The sequence below is a fragment of the Diabrotica undecimpunctata genome, chromosome 7, assembly GCF_040954645.1.
Source record: "Diabrotica undecimpunctata isolate CICGRU chromosome 7, icDiaUnde3, whole genome shotgun sequence".
In the NCBI taxonomy this organism is placed as follows: Eukaryota; Metazoa; Arthropoda; class Insecta; order Coleoptera; family Chrysomelidae; genus Diabrotica; species Diabrotica undecimpunctata.
The window spans coordinates 116,297,427-116,323,601 of NC_092809.1; the positions used below are offsets into that span (position 1 = coordinate 116,297,427).

The window sequence follows — 26,175 nt, forward strand, 5'->3', positions numbered from 1 at the left end:
CAGTCACTTCTCGGTTTCCTATATTTAATTTCTCAGCAAAATTCTCCTCCCATCTCTCCACTATGTGATCCGGCTCATTGATAATTTCGGCTTCCTTACTTTTTATTATGGTTATTCTAGCTTTAAATTCTTTTCTGTTGTGGTTGACATTTTTATAAAATTTTCGCGCTTCGCTTTTTAAATTAAGCCTTTCTAGTTTCTGTAGCTGGTTTTCTAAATGTCGTTTTTTCTTTTGTTTTAGTATCTTTTTCTCTGCTTGTCTCATCTGTTTGTACTCCTCTTGATTTTGTCGTGTCCTTCTGGTTTGAAGTTTTCCATACGCCTGATTCTTTTTTTGAGTTGCCTGTGCGTATTCCGCATCATACCATTCTGTGCCCTTCCTTTCTTGTTTCTTCTTTCCTAAAACTGTTATTGCTACTTCTTTCAGGATATTTTCGCACTTATTCCAGTAATTATCCAGTATTACTCGGTCCACTTGTGTATTCTTGATAAGCAGTTGGACGTCTCTGATTTTGTTTTTGCTGATGACCATAAATTTAGTTTTTGATATGTTTACTTGTAGTCCAAATCTTTCACTTACTTCACTTACTTTGTTTATTAATTGCTGAAAACTGTTTAAACTGTTTGCAAAAATAACGGTGTTATATGCATAGCGGATTTTGTTTAGGTATTCTCCATTTAAAAGGATTCCATGTGAGCAATTTACCAAGGCTCTGCTAAATATTTCCTCTGAATATAGGTTAAATAATATAGGTAAAAGTATACATCTTTGTCTAACACCTCGTAGAATCTAGACGCTTCCGTCGGGTCATCTTCAAGATTTGTTCTTATTGTGGCTAATTGGTTCCAGTATAAATTTTGTATTACACGCCGGTCTTTATCATCTATTTCTGCTTTTGTTAGAACATCCATTATTTTTCGGTGTTGAACTGTGTCAAATGCTTTTTGGTAGTCCACAAAGCAGGTGTAGATATCGCAAGTCATATTTCTGCATCTTTGGAATAATACCTGTAGACTAAAAGTGCACCTCTTGTACCTACGCCTTTCATGTATCCAAATTGTGTGTCTTGTATTCTCTCTTCGCATAGCTTGTATATTTTGCAATGTATAAAATTTTAAGAAAAAGTTTTAGTGTATTGCTCATTAGACTTATTAGCCTATTAAGAAATTCAGACTGTACTCCTTCTGGTCCTGAAGCTCTACCTTCTTTTAGTGATATTATGGCTGCTCTTATTTCTGCCACTAGTATAGGTGGTCCAGTTTCCGGAGGTATTGGGGACTGGTTCTCCCTCTCATTAAAATATAAATTTCGTTTGTAATTTTTCCAGGTATTATCAATACTCTCTTTATCCACGTTTACCTCTCCGTTGTCATTAACAAGTTTACTTACTCTCCTGTTTTTGAATTTGCCTGTAAGTTCTCTTACCTTTTTATGCACGTTGAAGTCGTAGTATTTACTTTGTAGAATTTCGATTTCTTGGCATTTTTTCTCCAGTTCTTCCTTTTGCCTTCTCTGATCTTTCTCTGTACATCTCGTTGTAATGTTTTATACATAGAGTTATTGTTCTTGTTTTTCCTTCTCTCTTCCATCTGCTGCCGAATCTCTGTCGGCTTCCATGTCTTATCCATGTCGTCTATCGTTTTAATAAGGGAGTCTATCTTCTCTTCTGTGCTTTCCGTTGTATTATCGATTTCTTTGAATTTTCTGTTTATTGTTTTGCTAACAACTAAAAAACCATTGGTTGAAAATGGTTGGAGTATTCGTACGTTTGATCAGATTTTGAACGGGGATAAAAAGGCAGTCTGTTCCTGTTCGTAAAAAGAATAACATCTGAAGAAAAAAAGAGATTGAATATTAAGCTGTGTGAATAAAAAAGTAATTTTGTCTTCAAAAGTGTTTGAAAAAGTGGTAGCAGTAGCGGTTAATATTAACAGTATTTGTAAGTAACACTATATTATCATTATATCGGGAGAAACTTAAGCTACGATAATTTGGTATCCAAAAAGAAATAGAAGCTTTGATTAGCACGTGAGATCGAGATTCGTATTTGAAAGCAGATCCAAGGAAGTTTGAGCTAGTGAAGTGACAAGAAAATATTAGGTTAATTTTAGAATTGAAAGAAATTAAAACTTAATTGATTTACTTAAATTTCATAAACTTTTTCTATCTTCTTTCATTTTATCTGCAATTTTTTCCAATTACCTCTATTTGCTGCTATTACTTATAGTTTTACCTTTCTCCTTTTATTTTTATAGTTAATGTAATCCTCGTTTATTATATCATTCAGATATTGTTTCCATGCTTTTTTCTCTTTTTTCTTTACTTTTTCTTGGTTTTTAATTTCTTGGGACCACCTTCTGTTTCTTTAATGTGTCTTTTTACTTGTTTCACATATTTTCTTAGCTATATCTCAGCACATTCTTATAGTTGTTCAATAGGTTATTTATATCATGATTCCCTTCTATTTCTTTTATTGTTTTAAATTTTCTGTTTACTTTTTTCTCAAATATTGTTTCTTTGTTTCTTAGTTTACACGTTTTTGACGTCTCTGTTTTAATTGTTTTTTCCTTTTCTGCACTGGAATTTTCCTTTTTTAGTTCCTCTCGTAGGTATATAAGTTACCATAATCAATAATCATAAATATTTATCTTCTCTGCTTTACACTTATTGGATAAGGGATAAACCATTTAGCAACACAACATAATACTATCGATATTATTTAGACGAGTTCCCCAAAAGTCCCAAAAAGTGCTATAGTTTTCGATAAACCCATAACTCGCTGTCAACGGACAAATTTCTTTCCAAAATGTTTGTAATAAAAATCTGCAAAATGTGTAAATAGACAAGAAAAAAGTAAAAAAATTTAGTTTTATAGTTTTAATGAACTTTTCTAGTTAATTCTCCGTATCTCGGTTTTTTGAAAAAAACTTATGTTTCTTGTCGATTATTGTTTTATAATTAAAAATTTGTGTTAGAAGTTTTTGTTTAACACTTTCAGTTATGTTGGGTATAATTGTACCCACTAATTTGAATGTATATAAAATTCTACAGGAATATGTAACTTAAACCAGTTTAAAGAAATTGACATTCTATAAGTATTATATTTCTGCATTCTGTACCCAGATAGCGCATGTATGGTTTTATTCTAACAGAAAATTATTGTCAAAAGCAGTATGGTGGCAATACTGTCCGTACATAGAAGGATGTGTTAGTGATGATAGTGACTGCGAAGAAGAAATACAAGTAAGACAGAGAATTGGCGATACGATAGATGATGTTTTAGATAATCAAAACAAACGAGATGATGAGGAAGAGGAACAATGAGGATGATGATGAACCGGGCGAAAACGATGGTAGCTATAATAACTTCATCACTCTAAAAAATATATAAAATGGTTACAGAATGTTCAATATATAACACGACAATTGCCTCATACGAGTACAAAAACCCGGGTGTCTAATGAAAACTGTTTTGAGATATTTCCCCGAAAGTTTATTTGAAAATTTAGTTCACTACACGAATATGTACGCTTTGCAAATTGGAATTGAGAATGAAATGAAAAAGACAGTCAAGATTTGATTTCATGTCCAAAGTGTCTATGTATCTGTTTATACGAAGTCAGAACAGCTATTCGTAGGCTTTCTCAACGTGAAAAATAAATCTTTTATGTCTTTAAGAAGCAACAATAAAATGGCTTCGATATGGACGCAATAGCGACATCTGATAATAAATCCGTAAAATAGTTTCGAAACACAATTCAGATTTCTTTTTTAATCTGAGCCTTCTAAAAATTGCAACGCAAAACAGACGTTGATAAAGATGTTAATAGAGACATGGGGAATCTAAAATTTGCATTCCACGACATGTCTCCTCAACTAAGAAGAAATCCTTAGCGAATTGGTTTCTTGTACTCATACAGAGTAGATCCGAATAAAATAAAAAAGACATTCAACATTTGATTTCACGTCCAAAGTGTCTATGTATCTGTTTATACGTATTTCGCCCTAATAGGGCTCGTTAGAACAACTATTCATAGGCTTTCTCAACGTGAAAAATAAATATTTTCTGTCTTTAAGAAGCAACAATAAAATGGCTTCGATATGGACGTAATAGCGACATCTGATAATAAATCCGTAAAATAGTTTCGAAACACAATTCAGATTTCTTCTTTAATCTGAGCCTTCTAAAAATTGCAAGGCAAAACAGAACCTATGTTGTGTTTCGAAACTATTTTACGGATTTATTATCAGATGTCGCTATTGCGTCCATATCGAAGCCATTTTATTGTTGCTTCTTAAAGACAGAAAAGATTTATTTTTCACGTTGAGAAATCCTATGAATATCTGTTCTGACGAGTCCTATTAGGGCGAAATACGTATAAACAGATACATAGACACTTTGGACGTGAAATCAAATCTTGACTGTCTTTTTTATTTTATTCGGATCTACTCTGTATGAGTACAAGAAACCAATTCGCTAAGGATTTCTTCTTAGTTGAGGAGACATGTCGTGGAATGCAAATTTTAGATTCCCCATGTCTCTATTAACATCTTTATCAACGTCTGTTTTGCCTTGCAATTTTTAGAAGGCTCAGATTAAAGAAGAAATCTGAATTGTGTTTCGAAACTATTTTACGGATTTATTATTAGATGTCGCTATTGCGTCCATATCGAAGTCATTTTATTGTCGCTTCTTAAAGACAGAAAAGATTTATTTTTCACGTTGAGAAAGCATATGAATAGCTGTTCTGACGAGCCCTATTAGGGCGAAATACGTATAAACAGATACATAGACACTTTGGACGTGAAATCAAATCTTGACTGTCTTTTTCATTTTATTAGGATCTACTCTGTATGAGTACAAGAAACCAATTCGCTAAGGATTTCTTCTTAGTTGAGGAGACATGTCGTGGAATGAAAGAGTAAAAGAGATGTAGAGAACTGCAGATAGAGACAAATGTTTTCATAGACAAACAAATCATGCCCTTCAAAGGTAGATTGTCTATAAAGCAATACATTAAAAGCAAACCCAATCCATGGGGAGTAAAACTGTATTTATTAGGTGGTGAAAGTGGATTGATTTACAATTGTCTAATCTATCAAGGTAGTATCAAATAACCTAGAAATAGAACCTTCTTATTTGAAATATGGACAGGGTGCAGCTATCGTATTGAATTATCAAAAGTACTTGAACCTAATAGTTATGCATTGTACTGTGACAATTATTTTACGAGCTATAACATTTTACACATTCTCAACCAAAAATCAATACTTGTTGCTGGTATTGCGAGGATCAATAGATTTTCTAAACCACCTCTAACAGACGTAAAAGATTAGATATTAGTAACCAGATGATTAGATAACAAGCCAGTGATAACGGTATCCAACTTCGTTAGGGTTGGTACAGAAGAAATAAAAAAATAAAATGTTTTATTGACGTAAGTCGATCCTAAGTTATACAAAAGTATAATAAATCTATGGGTGGCTTAGATAAAACAGATGCTCATATTGCATTTTACAGAGCAAACAATTGTTGCAGAAAGTCGACTAATCTTTCATGCTGTTGACAAGGCCCTAACAAACTCTTGGTTAGAGTGTAAACGAGACATGCATACTTTAGGAATTCCACAAAAATATATCATGGACCTTCTACACTTTAGGATAAAAGTTGGTGAACCCTCATAAAAATCAAGTCTTTTAATAACCGAAAAAGGGTGAAAGGAAGACCTTACTGAGGTGCAATTTGCTAATATTAAAATTGTCCAGAGCACACCAAGCTATTTTTACCATTAAAATGCAAAAACCTTGGTTGTACCGGAAAGTCAAAATGAAAATGTCAGAAGTGCAATGTTCATTTGTGCCTTCAAACGGAAAGAAATGGCTTTTTTATGTTTCATACGCGTTAGTTTTTTAGGTTCAAGTACTTTTGGGTACAAATAAACCCATAGTAAATTTTATTTTATATATACATGTTATATTTTTTGTAATGTCCAAAAAGTATTATATGAACTGTTTTAAGTACATTTTAGGCCAAAAATAATTTTCAATTGCTGAAAAAAAAGCGGTACTAAAAGGGTTAATAAACCTCGTTTTAAGGTTAACGAAAATTATTTAATTTCTGTATGAAACTTGTAACTCTTTGATAGTCGGCTAAATTTGTTTATTATTACGATTATTTGGACAGTTTTTTATCCATAAAATATTAATTGGATAGGAGTGTTAGTAATACAAGTTTACTATTAATTACCGCCGACAAATAACGCTGTTGAAGTAACTTTTTAATTAGAAAAGTTGAGCAGATTTTTATTACGATGATTTCGATACCAAATTTGCCCGTTGTCAGCAGGTATCATGGTCATATTTTTGTAGGATCGCCACTTACTTAATTTAACTACTATTAAATTTCAAACATTGCAATGACATAAAGAAAAGTAACCAACTAGTTTTTCTGTAGTAGATAAGAACTGTTTAATTTGTTTACTCAAATCTTGCATATTCTGCTCTATTATACCCCAAATATCGTATTTTTGTATCAGATACAGGTTGATGCATTTAAAAAATTTAAAATGATACCAATACATTAATGCGATCTACCCTGTATAATATATATATATATATATATATATATATATATATATATATATATATATATATATATATATATATATATATATATATTGTATATCGTAAAGAATTAAAATAAGAAATCTACGTGTTTTAGCTTTTCTTCTCTTCTACACAAACATTTAAATTTTGTCATTGTATAAATAATATTTTTATTCAAACTATAGAATAATTCCAATCAGAAATCACAGAGACTAGCAGTTGTTTAGCTATAGTTATATTTAGCTATTTTTATTGTATTTTACATTCGTCTTCGTGGTTAATATGTAGAGATGAGAAATTAAAATAGACAAAATCTCGCGCTAAAGACTTAATTCATTTATCCGACAAAATTCAAAAGCATCTACATTTATAGTTGAACACATCTGCTATATCAGAATTAAATTGATTTGTTACGCAAACAAAATATTCGACAATAATTAGAGACTGCATACTGCATAAAGAGCATTTGCAGCAAGCTACCGTGGTTGAAGGTACCTTAAAAAAAACATTCAAAACGATTTACTGGATTGTATGATTTCTGTGTGTCAGAAGTCAGATACACGTCAAAAACCAATTGCAACCTCAAAGTCTGTTTCTATTGTGAGTCATAACACGTGTGATATTTTAAATAACTACACTTTATTGGTGTACTTTACAAGGGCGTACACCCATTAAAAGATTATGGATTTTTTTATTACCACATAATCACGATGGTATTTTTTGCTTAGAAGATTCGTTGTGTTATATTCCTAAAGTGTACATTTGCCAAAGTTATAATGGATATTTTGGCACTGCAGAAAATGCAGGTGACAGGAACCGGTACTCTTGGCAATAGAACCAATTCCATATACTATAGCTATGCCCCGGCTGTTGACAAACCAAAAGAATTAAAAAAACAGTACTTCAAAGATCTAGAGCAAGCCTACAGCAGATATCATAGAAATAGCATTCTGCACATGAGTGCAAGGATAGAACGAGAGCGAGTTTTCATCCCCACTATTGGAAGCCATGGTATTGTTCTGAATCTTGTGACATTTTAAAGTAAATAATATTTAAATGGAAATCAGCCACAATTAAAGGGTAAAGTAAGTTTATTGACGTTTCAATTTCCACTTCGGAAATCGTTCTCAAAATACAAACATTAGTAAATGAAACAAATTTTGTTTTTTGTTACTTGGTGAAAAATTCTTCTAATAATTTAATTTTATCTGACTCATTTATATTGACCATTCAGACATACAGTATACATTTTAAAGTAGACGACTTTAAAATGATATTGCCAATATTGTTGAGTTGCGTTCCTGGGACGACTTTACTTATAAGATAGTTCATTCGATTACATGAAATTAACTTTAACTTGAGAATATCCGTCAGAAAAAAAGGCATAGCCTACAAAACGTGAGTCGCGATATTGGATTACGACTGATAAACTTAGCAGAAGCACTAAACATGAAAGTCGCTAGCACCTATTTGAACACAAAAATATACACAAGGCAACCTGGACCTCTTTTAATTGAAGAACAACGAGTTAGATTGATCACATCCTAATAGATTTAAGAGATGGAACAGAAGTAACAAACGGCAGAAGTTATGACTCAGAACAATATCTAGTGATCTCAACATTAAGGGCTAGAATTTCAAATGTCAGAGAAGAAAACAAAATGAATAGAAAGAAATGGAATCTGTAAAAGCTAACAATATCACTAGTAGGCTAAGAAATTAAATGTAAATGAAGAACGCCAGATATATATATGACTTCTACTGGACCAAAATAAAGGAAGATATTGAAGCAGAAGCAAAATATAAAAAAAAGAAACTTGTGCACATGAAAATAATTGATTTGACGAATTATGCAAGAAAGCAACAAAAGAAAAAAATGAAGCCTACAGGAAAATGCCTACCTGACAAACTAAAACAACAATAGAGAATTACTAGACGAAGAGAAGAGAAGAAAATAGGATACACAAAAGAAAAAAACAAAACCATTTAAATAAGGAACTTAAATATATAGAAAACTTTAACAGAGGGAAAGAATTTAGAGCATTCTATAACAGAGATAACATCAACAGAAATCATTCAAGACAACTACAAACCCTTGCTAAAGTCCGAAAGGTGGCCTAGTAACAACAAGAAAAGATGTATTGAATCTTCGGGTGAAAAACTTTAATTGGGCACTCAATATAGAGAAAGAAGAAAAAAGTCTGAAAGTAGAAAGAGATTAGGTATAGGTCAGAATAGATAATCTTCCAGCTGAACCATATAAAGAAGTTGACCACGATACCATAATCGCAGTACAGCAGCTCGTAAAAGAAAAATTGATACAGCAATATTTCCCCCGTGATTGGAAAATTGGAACAATTTGCAAATAAGAGGAGATATCTTTAAATGCTCTAACCACAGAGGAAGTACGTTCCTAAATACAGCGCATAAAATATCCTACACTATACTATGCCACCATATGACACCATACGCAAAACGAATAATAGGAAAATACCAGGTTGGTTTCAGAGGTGGTTAATCTACAATTAATCAGATTGAAACCCTGAACAAATTTTAGAAAAAAACATTGGAATGTGGCATAGATACTCATCACATATTTATAGACTTCAAGGCAGCCTACGAGTATGTTAATAGACAAGCAATGATTTAGAGCAATGAAAAAACTAGGAGTATAAAATCAGTTGGTACATATATCAAAACTAATTCTTAAAAAGGTTAAATGTTGAATATGGATCCAAGAGAGTATCTCTCTCCTGTATACTGTTCAGTCTGGCTCTGGAAAAAGTAATAAATATGTCACAAATCACAACAATCGGTTCAATATATCAAACAATGAACAAATCAGTTCAAATCCTTAATAATAAACCCATTTTTTTAGGTACATAATATGTTAGTATATACATATATAAGAAATAAATGCTTGGATATCCATACTTTTTAATTATCCGTGGTACATCCAGTCTCGTGGAGCACAGATTTTACACAGGGTTCTACTGTAATCCAAAGGGCAATAGAAAGAGCAATGCTGGGGATAACAAGAAGATATATTATAGCAAACAAAATGGTAATAGTAAGGAATAAAACAACAGGTGTTATGGATAGATACCTCTCTCAGCCTAGAACTGTTAGGCTAAATATAATATACACAAAATATTTTTCAATTTACAATCTATAGTTTGAGGATAAATTTTTTTCAATGGCGCTTCTGAACAGCGACCCAGCCTGATTTTATCACATCTATAAAGTCCATTAACCCTGCTTTGTTTAAAGAGGACGAGGTAAATTTGGCTTAAGTTTGTGCAAGCATTTAATGATCCATAAATTTACGTATATCCACAATTTTCCCCAAACAACTCACATATGTTTAATTATTACGTTAGTCGATTTTATTCCTCATCTTATTTTAGTGACCAAATATTTTAGTGGCTCAAAACATGTACACTTAGTAAGTATTAACCACATTTTGCATTAACCTTAGTCAACATTTCAAATTTCACGTTCTTTTTAATTAAAATGGTTATATACTTTCAGGTTACACTGATGATGGAATATAGATTCCGAAAGAGTTTTGTAATTGTGATATAACCCGTTTGGGTATTTTATTATATACCTTTATAAAGGATTTTAAATAAAAAAATTTTGCTTAATTATCTCTTAAATAGATGGCCCGATTTATACAAAAATCGGGATAGGCCTACTGTGCAGTATGAAGACTTTAAATTTATTGCTTTTAATTTTGTCAGATTTACCATTTTTCTGATACGATAAGTCACTTTTGTTTTTTAAATACAACTCTGTTTATTGTGTTATTATTGGAATCCTCACTTCAATACGAGTTCAACCATATGTAGCACTTGATATGTTATCTATTCACAAGGTCTTTAATAAATAAAACTTTTCAGTGCCAAATAGTTTTGACGTTTCAGTAAATATATAATGGTGTGATTTTGACATTAATTCACTTAACGTAACTTAACTTAAAACTTAACATTTATTGAAAACAAATAGGAGCACCAAAAAGATTAATAAATAACTTTTAAAGTCAAATTATATTGAAAATAAATTGAAGAGGTCTTCTGTCAAAAATTTAACTGACGTCGAAAGACCTAACGAAGTACAGGGGATTTTAAATTTAGGACACAACTATGTAGTTCATGTTCATAATAAAAACAATATTTCTGTATCTGATACTATATGTTCGATTAAAAATTCAATTTCTAATTTAAATGTAAATTCACAACATCAAATAAGAACAAAGTGTTGTAATATTTTAACCAATTTTAAAAACAAAAATAAGTATTATTTTGAAAACAAAGCATTACATAAAAAAATTTAAAAGACAAAAGCCTTCTTGAGGGAAAATACCAATGTAGTTGATCGAAAACCTAATAATAAAACCAACAGAACCGTTATTATGGAATATAATGATGATGACAATATAATGAATGATTTTTTAAAAGACAAAACCATATTACATAAACATAAAAATGATCCTATGAAAATTATTCAAAAAAGAAATAATCTTATTGACAGATGGGACAAAAATGGTTATAATATATCACCAAACACAGCAAAATCACTTAAGCTACGCAATGCTATTTTACCAAAAATTTACTACAATTTTTGGTAAAAATTATAGTAAATTTTTACTACCAAAATACCACATAATATTTGATATTTTTCTTTTAATAAATATTTTATCTCAGTTTCTTTTGATTTTATTCATTTATCAACTTTTACAATGTTTTATTTTACAATTTTTATTCTGAAAGTAGTTGGCGCCCAATGCTTATCTTAATTCTTCAATCCACTAAATATCCTATTTAATCTTCATTTTTCAGTTTCAGTCTTCATTTATTTCAGTTGCAGTTTCAGATATGGAATATATAAATTTCCATGCCTAACTTCAGTTGACAAAAGTTATATCTCAGTTAAGAACTTTGCTCTGTCATGTCACCTCTCATTGCCACAATTAGGTAGGTAGAGGTAGATTATATTTTTTATAATATCGTTTTTCTATAAAAAGATCGGTAGGGATCTATGAAGGAGTATCAATGAGACGCAAGCCATAATTTTAAAATGCTAGTTTGAGATGAAATTGTATCTGTCCTAAAAAACAAGTTTAATTAACAAGAGTCAATTTTAATGACATATGCTTTCAGCAAGACGGACCTCCAACTCATTTTGGTGTAAATGTTCGGCGACATTTAGATCAGACATTTTCCGGACGATGGATTGGTAGATTACGTAGAGCTGAATGGCCTTCTGATGCACCCGATTTGAATCCCAAAGATTATTTTTATTGGAGATAGTTGAAAAGTAAAATTAAGAAAACTATACCAGCAAGTATTGCTGGCTAAGAGAAAGAATTATCGATGAATTCGTATTAATTTCTAAAGAAATATGGAGAAATCTATCATCGTTTAGGATACTGCCAACTAAACAACGGAGGACATTTTAAACAATAAATTAGGCAGACAATAATTTAGCAACGTAGTAAACTTTTTTTTTCTGAGGATTTTGTTTTCTGATTACATAAAATCGAAAGTATTGTATACGGTTGATCTGGTGTTGCAGTGGACATTTCAATAAAGATACAATATACAGGGTATTGTTTATAAAACCAAACTGACTAGTAATATATATATATATATATATATATATATATATATATATATATATATATATATATATATATATAAATACAAAGAATATTTATTAGCTAAAATATATAAAAATATAATTGAATAATTACCATATGGAAGGCGTATATCTCGAACTCTGTAGGTTGGTGTGGCTGTAATTCTAACCATTCATATTTCTTGTCAAGTTTTTTGGATTTTCCGTAAATATTGCCGACTGTATAAAATGCCTGTAACAAAATAAGTTATTGTTTTCCATCGATTTTCGATTCTCGAGCAAAAATTTATGACAGAAGATTACCACGATCTTTTTACAGAACTGATAAACGCAAAAAAATTATAAATATCGATACTTTTTGTACAAGAATTTTTAACATAATATATCCACTCATACAAACTTCAAATGCAACACCTAAGTCCAATTGCACAGTTCATTTGCGGATCATGAGTTTGCTTACATCTATAATATAAAAATGAATCGCAAAATGTGTTGGTAAGCGCTTAACTCAACAACGCATGGAGCAATCTTAACAATTCGTTTTTTAAAATGTTCCTTGAAGTCTAATGATGGTTTTTGCGGCAAGAAAAATTTGAATAATTTCCGGAAAAACTCTAAAACAGCCCTTTTCTTTTTCTCATACAAATATTTTCTAACTAAATGTAGAGTCAATTTGAACTTTATTGCTATTCAATAAAGTTTATATTAAATTACTAGCGGACCCGACAGACTTCATTCTGTCAAATAGATTTGGAATGTGGCAGCTTATTTCGTTAATTCTCCTGAACACAACCGTTACCATGATGATAGGGCGGTATGTGAGGGTCAACTCGGGTGACCTAACTATATCGCTTTAACGAATTTTGGCCACTCTTTTAGACCCACTAAAAACCCCTACTGGGATGTTTGCCAGAGGGCTTCAAACTAAGAGGGGAATTTAAGGTTCAAATCTGACTAAAAAATAATCTAAAGGGATAGTGGAACCTAAAGGTGACAAATATTTATAAAGTGGGTGCTTCAATGACAAAACATAGAGATAAATAATTATTTATCCCAGATTTCGCCATACAGCTCACACTCCCTCTAAGGGGAAAATTCACTCATCCCAGATACCTACGGTATCAAATGGATTGAGCTCTGGTGGGACTCTTTCCGTGTTATCGAGCAATATGTGACTTGGTATGCTGAAGTATCTCCCAAAAATTTTCGTACGCTAATTATTTATTATTCTTATTAACATAGGGTTAATAACCGATGTAATAAAGAATAATGAAATAAAACGTATATAAGTATTTTCAGTAATCGCTTTATTGTAAATCAAGTGAATCATAATTATTAACAAAAATCTGTTTTCTTTTTATTATAGTGCTTTATGATATACAATGTTTTTTGTTTGATTACCTGGTGAATATACAAACAAATCTGATGGTTTTCCAACACGGAAACAGGTAAGATCTACGGAGCAATCATAACCCATTTCGTGGTGCAATGATTTTATTAGCAGGAGATTCTCGTCAAACATTGCCAGTGATTCCACTATCAACGCCAGCTGATCAACTCAATGTATGTTTAAAGTTCTCCAATTTGTGGAAATATGTCAAGTATTACACTTAAGCAAGAATATGCGTGTCGAGTTGCAAAATGACCAATCTGGAGACATATTCTCTAAACAACTCATTGACATTGGTAATGGCAAATTTCCTATAGACACCTTGACTGGTTGCATTAACTTTCCTCAAAGTTTTTGTCAGTTAATTCGATCAAAAGATGAACTTATTCAAAAGGCTTTTCCAGATGTTGCTCAAAATTACAGAACTCATGATTGGTCGAGCGAACGGGCTAAATTGGCTGCTAAAAACATAGATGTAAATGAAATAAATTTCAAAATTTAAGAACAAATTACAGGCGAATTGAGAATATATAAATCAGTTGATTAGGCTACTAACCAAGATGATGTCGTTAACTATCCGCCTTAATTTTGAAAGTCGCTGGATTTACCAGGATTGCTACCTCACAATCTTCACTTAAAGCTTGGATCGGTAGTTATAATGTTGAGAAATATACCAACCGCATCTTTGCAACCGCACACGGTTAGCGATAAAAAATTATTGAACAACGTGATAGAAGCAACTATACTGAAAGAAAAGTATAAAGCAGAAGACGTTTTGATACCACGCATCCCAATGATTCCGACTGATGTACCATTTGAATTTAAACGACTACAGTTTCCAGTGCGGCTTGCTTTTGCTATGACCATAAATTCAGAGACAATCATTAGGTGTTTGTGGTATTATTCTAGAAAACCCATGTTTCTCACACGGTCAATTGTATGTTGCCTGTTCCCGTGTTGAAAAACCATCAGAATTATTTGTAGATTCACCAGGTAATCAAACAAAAAACATTGTATATCATAAAGCACTACAATAAAAATAAAACAGATTTTTGTTAATAATAATGATTTCCTTAAGAGCGTAGGCACAAAATTTCGGGCCAATGCTTTTTAAATGCAATAATTTTTTTCGAATCCTAAGAATACTAACAAATATTTTTGAAAAATTTAAATTCACAATAAAAGATTACATTATTACCGAGGGCCGAAAGTCCCTTAGAATAAACAAAAAGTTTTTTTGAATGAGATATTTGAAATTAAAAATCACACTAAATTTTCTCTTTTTTTTACCCCTGTAACTTATTAAAATAAACATTATAGAAGTTTTCAGGGACTTTCGGCCCTCAGTAATAATGTATTCTTTCATTCTGCGTTTAGATTTTTCAAAAATATTTATTAGTTTTTTTAGGATTCGAAAAAAATGAATGCATTTAAAAAGCATTGGCCCGAAATTTCGCGCCTACGCTCTTAATTTACAATAAAGTTAATACTGAAAATACTTATATACGTCTTATTTCATTATTCTTTATTACATCGGTTATTAACCCTATGTTAATAATAACAATAATAAATAATTAATTATCTCTATGTTTTGTCATTGAAGCACTTCTTCTTCTTCTTTAGTGCCTTATCCGGTCCGGATGTTGGCGATCATCAAGGCTATCATGGTTTTGTTGACTGCTCTGCGAAACAGCTCCGCTGAGGTCATCCCAAACCATTGTCGGAGATTTTTCAACCACGAGATACGACGGCGTCCCGGTCCTCTTCTGCCAAATACTTTACCCTGCATAACAAGTGCTGCATTGAAGCACCCACTTTATAAATATTTGTCGCCTTTAGGTTCCCACATATCCCTTTAGATTATTTTTCAATCAGGTTTGAACCTTAAGTTACCCTCTTAGTTTGAAGCCCTCTGGCAGATATCCCAGTCCGGGTTTTTAGTGGGTCCAAAAGGGTGGCCAAAGTTCTGGAAGCAAAGATACTTAGGTCACCCGAGCTGACCCTCACACATCGCCCTATCATGGTGACGGTTCTGATCAGGAGAATTTTAGAAATAAACTGCCATATTCTAAATCTATTTGACAGAACGAAGTCTGTCGGTTCCGCTAGTACCTAAATAAATATTTCGTAACATTTGGATGAGATTATCTCCCTACATTTGTCATTTCCTACCTACATTATAATTTGCTATTTTGTTCCTTCTATTTTATATCGACTTTTCAAAGTTTTGTATTTGGTATTACATGTCTTTTAGCTTTTTGCCAATGGCCAGATGAATACCTTCAAGGTTAAATTGATAAAGTACACGACAAACAGTTTATGGCTGTCTTGAAAACAAAACAAATAGACTTTAATGACCAATGACTTCAAATCATAAAAAATAACTATATATATATTATAATCAAAGAGCAATAGTACGCATTAACACAGTCACATCAGAATAAATCGAATTTAAAATAGGAGTGGGGCATGGCAATCGGTGGCGAGTAGGAACTCTCTATGGATAGTCCTATAGAGGAAGTGAGTAAATCCCTGACGTTTGCAGATTCCAGGTTTTCCTAGTAATCTAGTCCCTGCTAATAATCTCTCGTCCAGGGTCAAAAATGAAGTTTACAACGTCATCCATTCACCGAATGAATTCCAGTGTAAGCAATCACTCACTTGTTCACCAATGGCTTTGGCAATCCTTTTATTAAAAATAAGCAAAGAAAAGTTTTAAAAATTTAGAAAGAGGCTACATGGAATGTAAAAAGCTTGTATTGCGCTGGAAAGTTAGACAACGCCGTTCAAAAAATGGAAAGACAAAACAATGTAGCATATAGCATTAATTGTATTATTTCCCACAAGAGTGATTGTAGGATAAAAAATCAATCTTGTGGTTTGGTAGAGTATGTAATTAACAAAGATTATATCATGGATTTTAATATATTAAACTGGTGTGTAATGAAGGTAATAAGTTTAAAAGGACCTTTTTATAAACGGTGTGTATTAGCAAAAGATAATAATGATAATAATTTAAACAAAATATCAGAAATTTAAAATCTACGTAAAATTTATAATTACATTTTCTTTATAATTCATTCATAAAACCACTAAAATATCACATTGGCTTTTTTCTTCTCCATATACTTGTTACATTTTTTCGGGTATCCATAAATAATAAATAAATCTTCTTTTTCTTATTAAATCTTATAATATATTTTCATGTTGGCAGTACAATTGTCAAAAACAATTAAACTACAAACTAATTTTCTCTCTAAGTTGGCATTAATGATATTAACGGTTATTGGTGCTTCCTATTGGTTGACACCCTAATTTGTTGATAACTAAACAAAATTCAAATTCTTTTAAATCTTTTTGTCAACTAATTGAAAACCGCATGTTTCTCAACGGTTTAAAGAAACAAAATATACCCAATTACCGGTTTGATATTCTTCTATTTTTCTATAAACACATAAATAAGTTACAGTCCTTTGAAATGTGGTGTTACAGGAGGCTGCTTAGAATAGCATGAACACAGAAGAAAACTAACACGGAAGTATTGCGAGAAATGGGCAAAGAATGCGAAATAATAAACACAATAAAAATAAGAAAGTTACAATATCTGGGACACGTAATGAGGGGAGAGCGATATGAACTGCTAAGGCTGATAATACAGAGAAAAATAAGAGGAGGAAGGAGTATAGGAATAAGGAGAGTATCATAGTTAAAGAATTTAAGGGACTGGTTTAAATGCAGTTCTATACAACTCTTCAGAGCAGCAGTAGATAGAGTAAAGATAGTGATGATGATATTCAACCTCCGATCGGGAGACGCCACTTAAAGAAGAAGAATTCTTCTATTGTGTCTCCTATCGATTTTAAAATCTCTGGGAAATTGGTAAAAAGCCAACTATTGGGGTCCATTGTTATTTTGTTTATCGAACACAAAATTGCCAAAGTTAAAAACCAATTTTGAGAATTTGGGAATTTTGTTAGATTTTGAAGGACTCAGAGACCATTGGTTATAGAAATAAGAGTGGAAGGAGAAATTTGGATATTTGATGAATTTTGAAAGCCGTGATGAGTATATGCTGCTGACCTTAGAAGGAAGAACAATTAATCCTGAGAAGTGATTTAGTGCCAGTAGTTGTCAACGGTTTAAAAATAAAATTTTAAGTTCTATTCTCTGAATGCCGATTGGGAGAAGTTGCAGTAGTTAAGTTTAGCAGTATTTGTTTTAAGTACAAATAAGTTATTATTTATCGAGAGAATCATAGATAACAGAATTTCTGGCAATAAAAAAAAAAGAGAAAGAAAAAATTGTTAGGACGTTTGATTATGCGTAATCAAACCAAAGAAAGGAGTTTAACTAGAAAATTTTTAATGAATGAATACCAGGGACATTTCAGAATTAAAAATTAACAGTGTTTTTAGAGCAATATTTTAGAAGCTTAAAGTTTGAAACTAAACAAATAATAAAATTGATTTTTTGTTAATTTTCCTGTAAAGTAGTATTTGTTATTTTTAAATATAATTCAATTTGAGCTGTGCACTTTAATTTTTCAAGATAGAGAACATTGATATTTCTAATTGGTTTATTTTTTACATGTAATAATTTTCCAAGTTCCTGCAAGGTTTTCCAATTTCCCTCTGCATAAAAAAGGAGACAAACTGAAGTGTAACAACTATAGAGGTATAGCCTTACTAGGCACGGTATACAAAATCCTTGGCAAGAATATTGAGAAATAAACTAAATTGCTATACGAAAACGATCCTACATGAGTATCAGGCCGGCTTTAGAAAGAACAGATCTACTGTAGACCAAATCTTCTCATTTAAGGGAGATACAAACGACTTGTTATGAAGGTAAAGTTCCCCTGAATGTTTTGTTTGTGGATTTTAGACAAGCATATGATAGAGTCGATAGAGTCAAAATGTATCGAGCAATGGAACATTTGGGTATACCAAAGAAACTAATCCGGCTAGTTAAAATGGCACTAAATAAATCTACGTGTGAAATTGCTTGGCAGGGTCACATATCAGATCAATTTACGGTTGCAAAAGGCTTGAGACAGGGAGATCTTTTATCCACTACATTATTCAACTTAGTGTTAGAAACTGTAATCAGAAAATGCAGCATGAGGGTGGAAGAAACGATGTGATGCATGAGGATCGAAGAAAGTGCTTAGCATTTGCTGACGATCTAACTATCCTAGCAAAAACCGAGAACGAATTAAGTAGAGTTGTGAAGAAAATCATTGAAGAAGCGCAGAAATTCGGATTGGAACTAAATGAAGACAAAACCAAATATATGATCATGGAAGGGACAGAAGGGAAAAAAGAAGACTTTAGTGTGAGGTCTGTAAGTGGTAAAAGCTATATTTTTTAAAGGGTGGACAAATTTGAATACCTATGTGTAGTTTTCGATGAAAATGGAAAAGAGAAATGGGAGCTCGAAGCCAGAATAGCAAAAGGGAATAAAAAATTAGGTAGTTTAAGAGCCCTACTGAACTCAAAATACGTTTCTAGACAAGGTAAGCTCAGAATATATAAAACAGTAATTCGCCCCACAGTAACATATGCCGGTAAGACATGCACATTAAATAAGAAGAAAGAGGATACTCAGGAAAGAAGGGAAAGGAAAAAAGATTAAGACGCATATTCGGAGGACGGAAGACAGAAGATGGTTGGTAGAGAAGAACCAGCAATGAATTAATGGCTTTATACAAAGAACCTACCATTACTAAGTTCGTCAAGTCACAAAGAATCAGATGGTTGGGACATGTGGAAATAATGGCAGCAAACAGAATGCCTAAACTAGTAATAACCAGAAAACTAATCGGCTAAAAAAACTTGAGCTAAAAGTCAGCCAAGGGGTGTCCAGCAAAAGTCCATTAGGCAAACCAAATGTAACAATTAAAAAAGAAGTGTAATGGTTGCAATAATGCAAAAGAGTGCGGATGAGATTAATGCATGTTTAACACAATCGTTTTTATGGCGAAATATCAAAACAGTTCGATTGACCATTAAGATAAGAGTATAAGTGCAAAATGATCTATCGGCGCAAATATTTTCCATATATTTACTAAATATTACGGTAAAATAAAACTGCATCCAAATACACAGTGCATCAAACTTCTAGATAATTTCTGCATGAATTAATTGTGAATGTCTTCTCAGCTATAATAATTACTTAAATCATAATTGACTAATTGAGGGCGTAGTTTTGACGGCGAAAAATGTTGATGTTAACGAAATGAACTTCCAGATTCAACAGTTGTTACTAAGTAATCTGATATCTTTCAAATCAGTCGACAGTATTGTTAATGAAGACGAAGCCATAGATTATCTAAAAGAACTTTTAAACTCTTTGGATATACCGGGGATCTTTTTCTTCTTCCATTTAGTTGTTAACCTGGTGGGTGCAGCTATCGTGATATCGTAAAAATATTAGCTGATTTTTATAATGTTAGTCCATTTATCTCTATCTTCTGCCATTCTAGCACATTTCGACAATAAAGCGCACATGGTTCGTGTATCGTGTGGGAGCTACTTTGACTTCTTTTGCCTTCTAACTTTCCCTCGATAGTCAGTTTTTTTAAGAATTTTTCCTAGAAAACGTGTCCATATTTGCCTGTATTTGTTCCGATATTTGCATTTTTTGTTTATGTTTAGCTGACTCAGTATAGATTCATTTGTTCTTCGAGCTGTCCATGTTATTCAAAGCATTCGCCTTCAGCAGTACATCGCAAACACATCTAGATTCTTTTTTTTTTTTCGTAATGATCCAGTATTCCGATGAATAAGTAAAAACTAGAAAATCTGGATTTTTTATTAGTCTCATTTTTGTGTCAATAGTTATTCCATGGATTTTCCAAAATTTTGTTAATTTTGCCATAGAGCTTTTTGCAATTGTTCATCAGTGCTTTATTTTTTCATTACATCCCCCTTATTAGTTATTAAGGAGTCCAGATAAAAAAATTTAACTACAACAGCGATATTGTTCATAACCCTTAGATAATTTTGATTGCTATAAGCTATGTAAATTATCACGATTCTTATAATAAGCTTACCTGCATGTCCCAGGTTGCAGATCTTCACGCCGATAGTGACGCCACCGTCATTACATTATTAATATATCCAAGATATTTATATAATATATATATATATATATATATATATATATATATATATATATATATATATATATACCCGGTATTTAGGCGTTCCACGCCCTTCCGGTAGGGATCTATGGAGGAGTATCACCTAGCCGCAAGCCCTTATCTCTTGCCGTACTGCTCCACCATAGGCCGATCAGATACCAGCATATTCTAGACTAAGCCGCAGATTCATTTTAGAATTTTAAACTACTGCGTTAGCCTTTTTGGTTTCTGTTCACCGAGCCGGGGATTTGAACTGACATCTCTCGCATTGAAGCGAAGGAGAAGCCAGCCGCCCAGCCCGCTTGGCTAGCCGATCGACGGATATATATATTTATATAATATATACATATATATATATATATATATATATATATATATATATATATACATATATATATATATATATATATATATATATATATATATATATATATATATATATATATATATATACATATATGTAAAAGATTAAATGTTTTAGCAAAAACTGCTATCGCTTTGTTGAATTAAAAGGGCAAATATATGGTCTATAGCTAGGAGGACAAATTCGTTAAACTTCCCGTGCTCAAATCCGTATCAATAGAGTGTTGTGACTCATTTCAGCATATCCCTGCCTACCTTTTCTTATGACTAAAAATTGATAAATAAAACAATAAAAATTAAATGCAAATATTATATTTTTAAATAAGCAAAACAATACATTTCCATATAAGTATTACATTACATAGAATAAATACATTTATATCATTTTCTACCCCTTTATACAAAACATAATTATTTCACCTTATTATTGGTTGTTTTTATCTATTTCGGAAAATATTTTAAAATTGTTTCAATTCTTATTTTTACATCAGAGAAGAAATTTGTGTTAAGAGTGAATTTAATAAAAACAGATGCAAGCGAAACATAAAAAAATACTAAATAACAGTTAAAAATATCAATAATCAAGGTAGGAGAATTAAGGCAGAACAAAATATTGATATATTGGATTAGGCGATCGACATCAAAATAATTGGAATAAAAGACACAATTAAGTAGTTGAAATGTCACTTGATAGCTATCACGAAAGAAAAGACAAAAGAATTAAACAATCGCCATCAATAAATCCAAAAAACAAAGTGTTGAATGTCGAAGAGAAGGGAACTAGATAAAAAATTTTAAATGTGTATAATGAAAACTGAAAACTTGAAATCCGAAAGAAAAATATCCTCAAGTTAAAGTAATCTAAATTTATCCAAGATATATCATGACAACATGATAGATACAGAAATTAAAGCAACGTTAAACATATGAAAGATAAAAGAATAGCAATCGATTTGTAAAAAAATTGTATACCGAGAACTAAGCAAGATGTAGACATAAAAAATATAAAAATGATTAAAATAATAATCAAATGATACACCTATTTCAAGATCGACTAAAAAATCATAGTTATGTAGAAGACATAATGGCTGAAGCGTCTCCAAAATTACCGCTAACCTACGAGGTATTTAACACTGTGACTTTGAAAAGGGAGCTGCAGCTAAAGAAATAATCATGAATAAAAATTCATGAAAAAAGCAAATTTTATCAATAAAGAACAACATTGAAGCATAAGAAGAGATGATCCATGAAGCTAAGGTAAAAGTTAAAATGAACACTACTACTAACCAAGAGACTAAATAAATTATATGAGCGCTGGAAAACGAAGAATATATCATAAACCAGCTGAGAAACAACCAACCATAAAAGGCAGTCATAAAGAAACTATCCCGAAACTAAGACCTCGAAGAAAGAAAGAATGCTCTTCTTTAAAAGACCTAGACATCTATCTAACTAGCTTCAAAAATATAAAGTCAAGATTCAACAAAAGATTCTTTTCATCCATATAGTACAAGTACCAAGAGAAAGAAAAGAAGCGAAACAGATAACACCCCCTTACTTATATTTAAAATTTGCAGGTAACATTTCCTTAAGACCAACCAGTAAGACCACACTTGACCAATTATAGAAACTACAGCAAAGTACATTACGGACTAAAATACAACGAGATAAAAAAAATACAGCAGCTATGATAATAACTGTCATGGAATTTGGGATAATCAAATTCATATGGAGGATCAACCAGTAGAAAAAGATGTCCCAATAGGAGATACCATCTAAGATGAAATCAGTGAGTAAGACTAGCCCAAGAAGCAAAACGCAGGTAGAAGATCCATATAATTCGACACACAAGATTACACATCCATAGTCAGCGACATATAAGCCAGATGCATGGTGCTGACAACAGAAAGTTAATCGAGGAGCTAAAAGCCGATATTGTGATGGGGCAACCTATCGATGCAACAGCTATGAGATATAGCTTTAACAATAAGTTCACGTTAAGATAACAGGTAGGGAAGACTGGAATAAAGGTGTACCCATAAAAGCTACTGCTACCTGATACACGGATGGCTCAAAAGCATCGGAGGGTGTGGGAGCCGGCATAGTAGGGACAAATCAAGAGATACAATTCCTGGTAAGTCTATCTAAGGATGTGACAGTTTTTCAGGCGGAAATAATCATCGCTGCTTGGAATAAATAGAAAGGCAGGAAAAAACGTTTCGTTCAGTTGTCATCTTCACAGACAGTCAGGCAGAGCTTAAGGCACTCAATTCTGTAGAGGTCAATTCTAAGCTAGTATGAGATTGTGGGTGTGCTCTAAATAAACTAGGAAACCATAGAAAGGTTACATTAGCCTTTGTACCGGGGCAAGAGGGTAATAAGGGCAATGAAAAAGTAGATGAAATGGCCAAACAAGGCTCATCAATGCCATTCATTGGACCGGAACCCGTCTGAGGCGTTGCAATGACCAAGTATCAAGAACCGCTACAAGGAAGTGGGTAGCTCACAAATCTCTGTAATGATGGAGAAATTTACCAGGACAAATGCAGGCGAAACAGTTCATTACAGAACATTCGCCAAAATTTACGGCATACCTAATAAGGAAAGGCAGGAAAACAGTCAAAGCATGGTGCTTGGTAGGCCTTCTAACAGGGCACTGTAAGATGAATATGCACTCGAAGCTAATGGGATTATCAGATGATGACCTTTGCAGATTCTATCAGCTCGAAGAAGAAACAGCAGAATATATTCTATGTCACTGTGACAGTCTGGCAAATGTGCGGTTCTTTGCATTAGGAGAAGAAAATTTAGCGGCAAATAGCTACATGGAAGGTACAGTTTTGAAGCTATTGGACTTTTTAAAAAGGAGTAGGCTAGAGAATATTATATAGGACTAAAGGGCCACAATAGATCCACTGAAAAAGTCGCAGTGGAATAGGGCCACTTCTCTAAATCTAGCTATCTATTTATCTACACATCCTAGGGATGGGGAGAAATCCTATCAAATAGAACTCGACAAGATACGCTAAGAAAGCGACTGAAAGGCCTCACTGACAACCTCATACGAAAATAGAAGACGGAGATATAGATATAATCTTATTAAAGTCTCCTTATCTATCTGCTTGTGTAGAGAATTAACAGGTGGATAAGTAACTACAAAGTCAGGTCCGCTTAAATGTTTCTGCGGAAACAAAGAGCTAAATTAATGGCCTAAAAGATATACGATCAAGAAACCAAATATGACTTAGATAATATAAAAAAACTTAAGGCGATTATCTCGGGTTGGGCCAAGCCGTCAGCAGTGGGCAGGACCTGTAGCTTGTGCCCCGGATTCAAACATGATAAAAAAAGATTTTAACAGCGCAGCTAGTGGGAATATAAAGACAGGGCAGATCAAAGCTGAGGAGCATAGACGGGGTAACATAGGATTCTATAAAGATCGGTGTGAAAAGTATGTAAAATTATAAAGATGCACTACACATGCACCTACTGTGAAAGAAATATCTAATGGAATAATATGTTAGTACATAAAAAGGAAGAAAATAACGCTCTTAAAAGCTAAAATAGATTAAACCATTATTTGTTTAGATTATTGCCATTGCAGAATCATTTTTAACAAGCGAACTATGATTGTATAATAAAATTTTCGTCTTTGTAGATATTATAGACCTTGTAATTCTTTAACTTTTTGTGTTATATAACTTTCATAATCGACTTGTGATGGTGTTGCTCTTAATTCTTCGTTGTGAACTTCCCAACAGGTTTGGCGATGAAACCTAAGATATTCCCATAAAAACCAATAGAAATCCATACAAGCACGAAACACAGTGGAGTTCCACAATGGTTTGTAACTCTTGTATTTAGGTTCTTTCCACTCCACTGGTTCGTCTAAATGCACGTACGGGTATGGCTCCATCTTGCGCAGGTCCAAATAATCGCACATTTCAGCTAATAATAATTTATGAAAATGTTTCATTTCGGTAAATACGTCTCCAATTTGATCATCCTCATTTAGATTTTCCATAACATGGATAGCATAGCCTACTGCCTGTGCGGAACGGTACAAATCTCTCATTATTTCTCTGCCCTAAAAAATAAACTTAAGTTAGATATACATGAAAATACATAACTATAACTTCCATAGGTCATAAAATTAAAAACTAACATAAGGTTTGCATTTGAAATCAAAAAAGAATATATGAATTTTTTCTTTGTAGTAAAGAGTGCACACACACATAAGCCCACGCGAGCGCGTACACATTTACACCTGTTGGTGAAAATATGTTACTGCAGAAAGCATATGATTCTTCAAAAATTTGCAGGAAAAAAATGACAAATACATAAATACCAATTTTTCATTGCTGCAACCTTGAATAGATTCAAGGTTGACCTACACTTGCAGGAGATGTTGCATCTGCCAATGCAAATAAAGTTGTTTCGTAAAACGTTTCGTGTAAAGGCTTGGTTTCGAACCAAGTTTAAAAAAATTATCAACCGAACCTAGATTTATACAAACACAAAAAGTGCTCTTGACTTTAGGTTATGGAAATATCGACTAACACTAACGCCATATGGCAATAAGACTGGACATTAGGGCTGATGTTTTTTAATGTGGCTAAAATACTCTTTTTCCAAAAGGTAAATATACAATTTTTCTTTCGGCCATATGGTGGTGTTTTTGCCACCTAACATATCTAAGATTGCAGCCACTTAACCGGAACGTCACTAGATATGTCAAGGTGGACCAATTAATTGAAATGATTGGAATACTTTTTAATTCGGGGTCTGATTTTTACATCACGTTAAAATGTTAGACACCTATAATAGATTAGGATACACGAAGATTGATCCAGAAATAAGGTTTCCTATATTAATTTTACAAATAGAGGAATATTGTTTATTCACATATAAATTTATATGGTGTAAAAGTATATATGTATTTTTTTCTATTTTTCTGCATGATCGCCGTGTTTTTTTATTGTTTGTAGACGGTACTTCAATTTCCGTATCCCAATGTTGGGAACACTACCG

At 32.4% G+C, this 26,175-nt stretch overlaps 1 protein-coding gene across 4 annotated transcripts in view; it reads right to left on the bottom strand.

Moving 5' to 3' along the window:
• Positions 1-26,175, bottom strand: part of LOC140445735 (uncharacterized) — a 222,420-nt gene that overhangs the window by 31,770 nt on the left and 164,475 nt on the right. For 2 of the 4 annotated variants that reach the window (XM_072538039.1, XM_072538035.1), the window contains exon 4: positions 24,242-25,231. The exons of 1 other annotated variant lie outside the window; for it this stretch is intronic. In XM_072538039.1, coding sequence (XP_072394140.1) covers positions 24,806-25,231 — 426 coding nt within the window. In that variant the 3' untranslated portion in view covers positions 24,242-24,805. Of the gene's footprint in view, positions 1-12,362; positions 12,480-24,241; positions 25,232-26,175 lie in introns of those variants that run through there. One more of the 4 variants, XM_072538036.1, reaches the window with a different exon arrangement.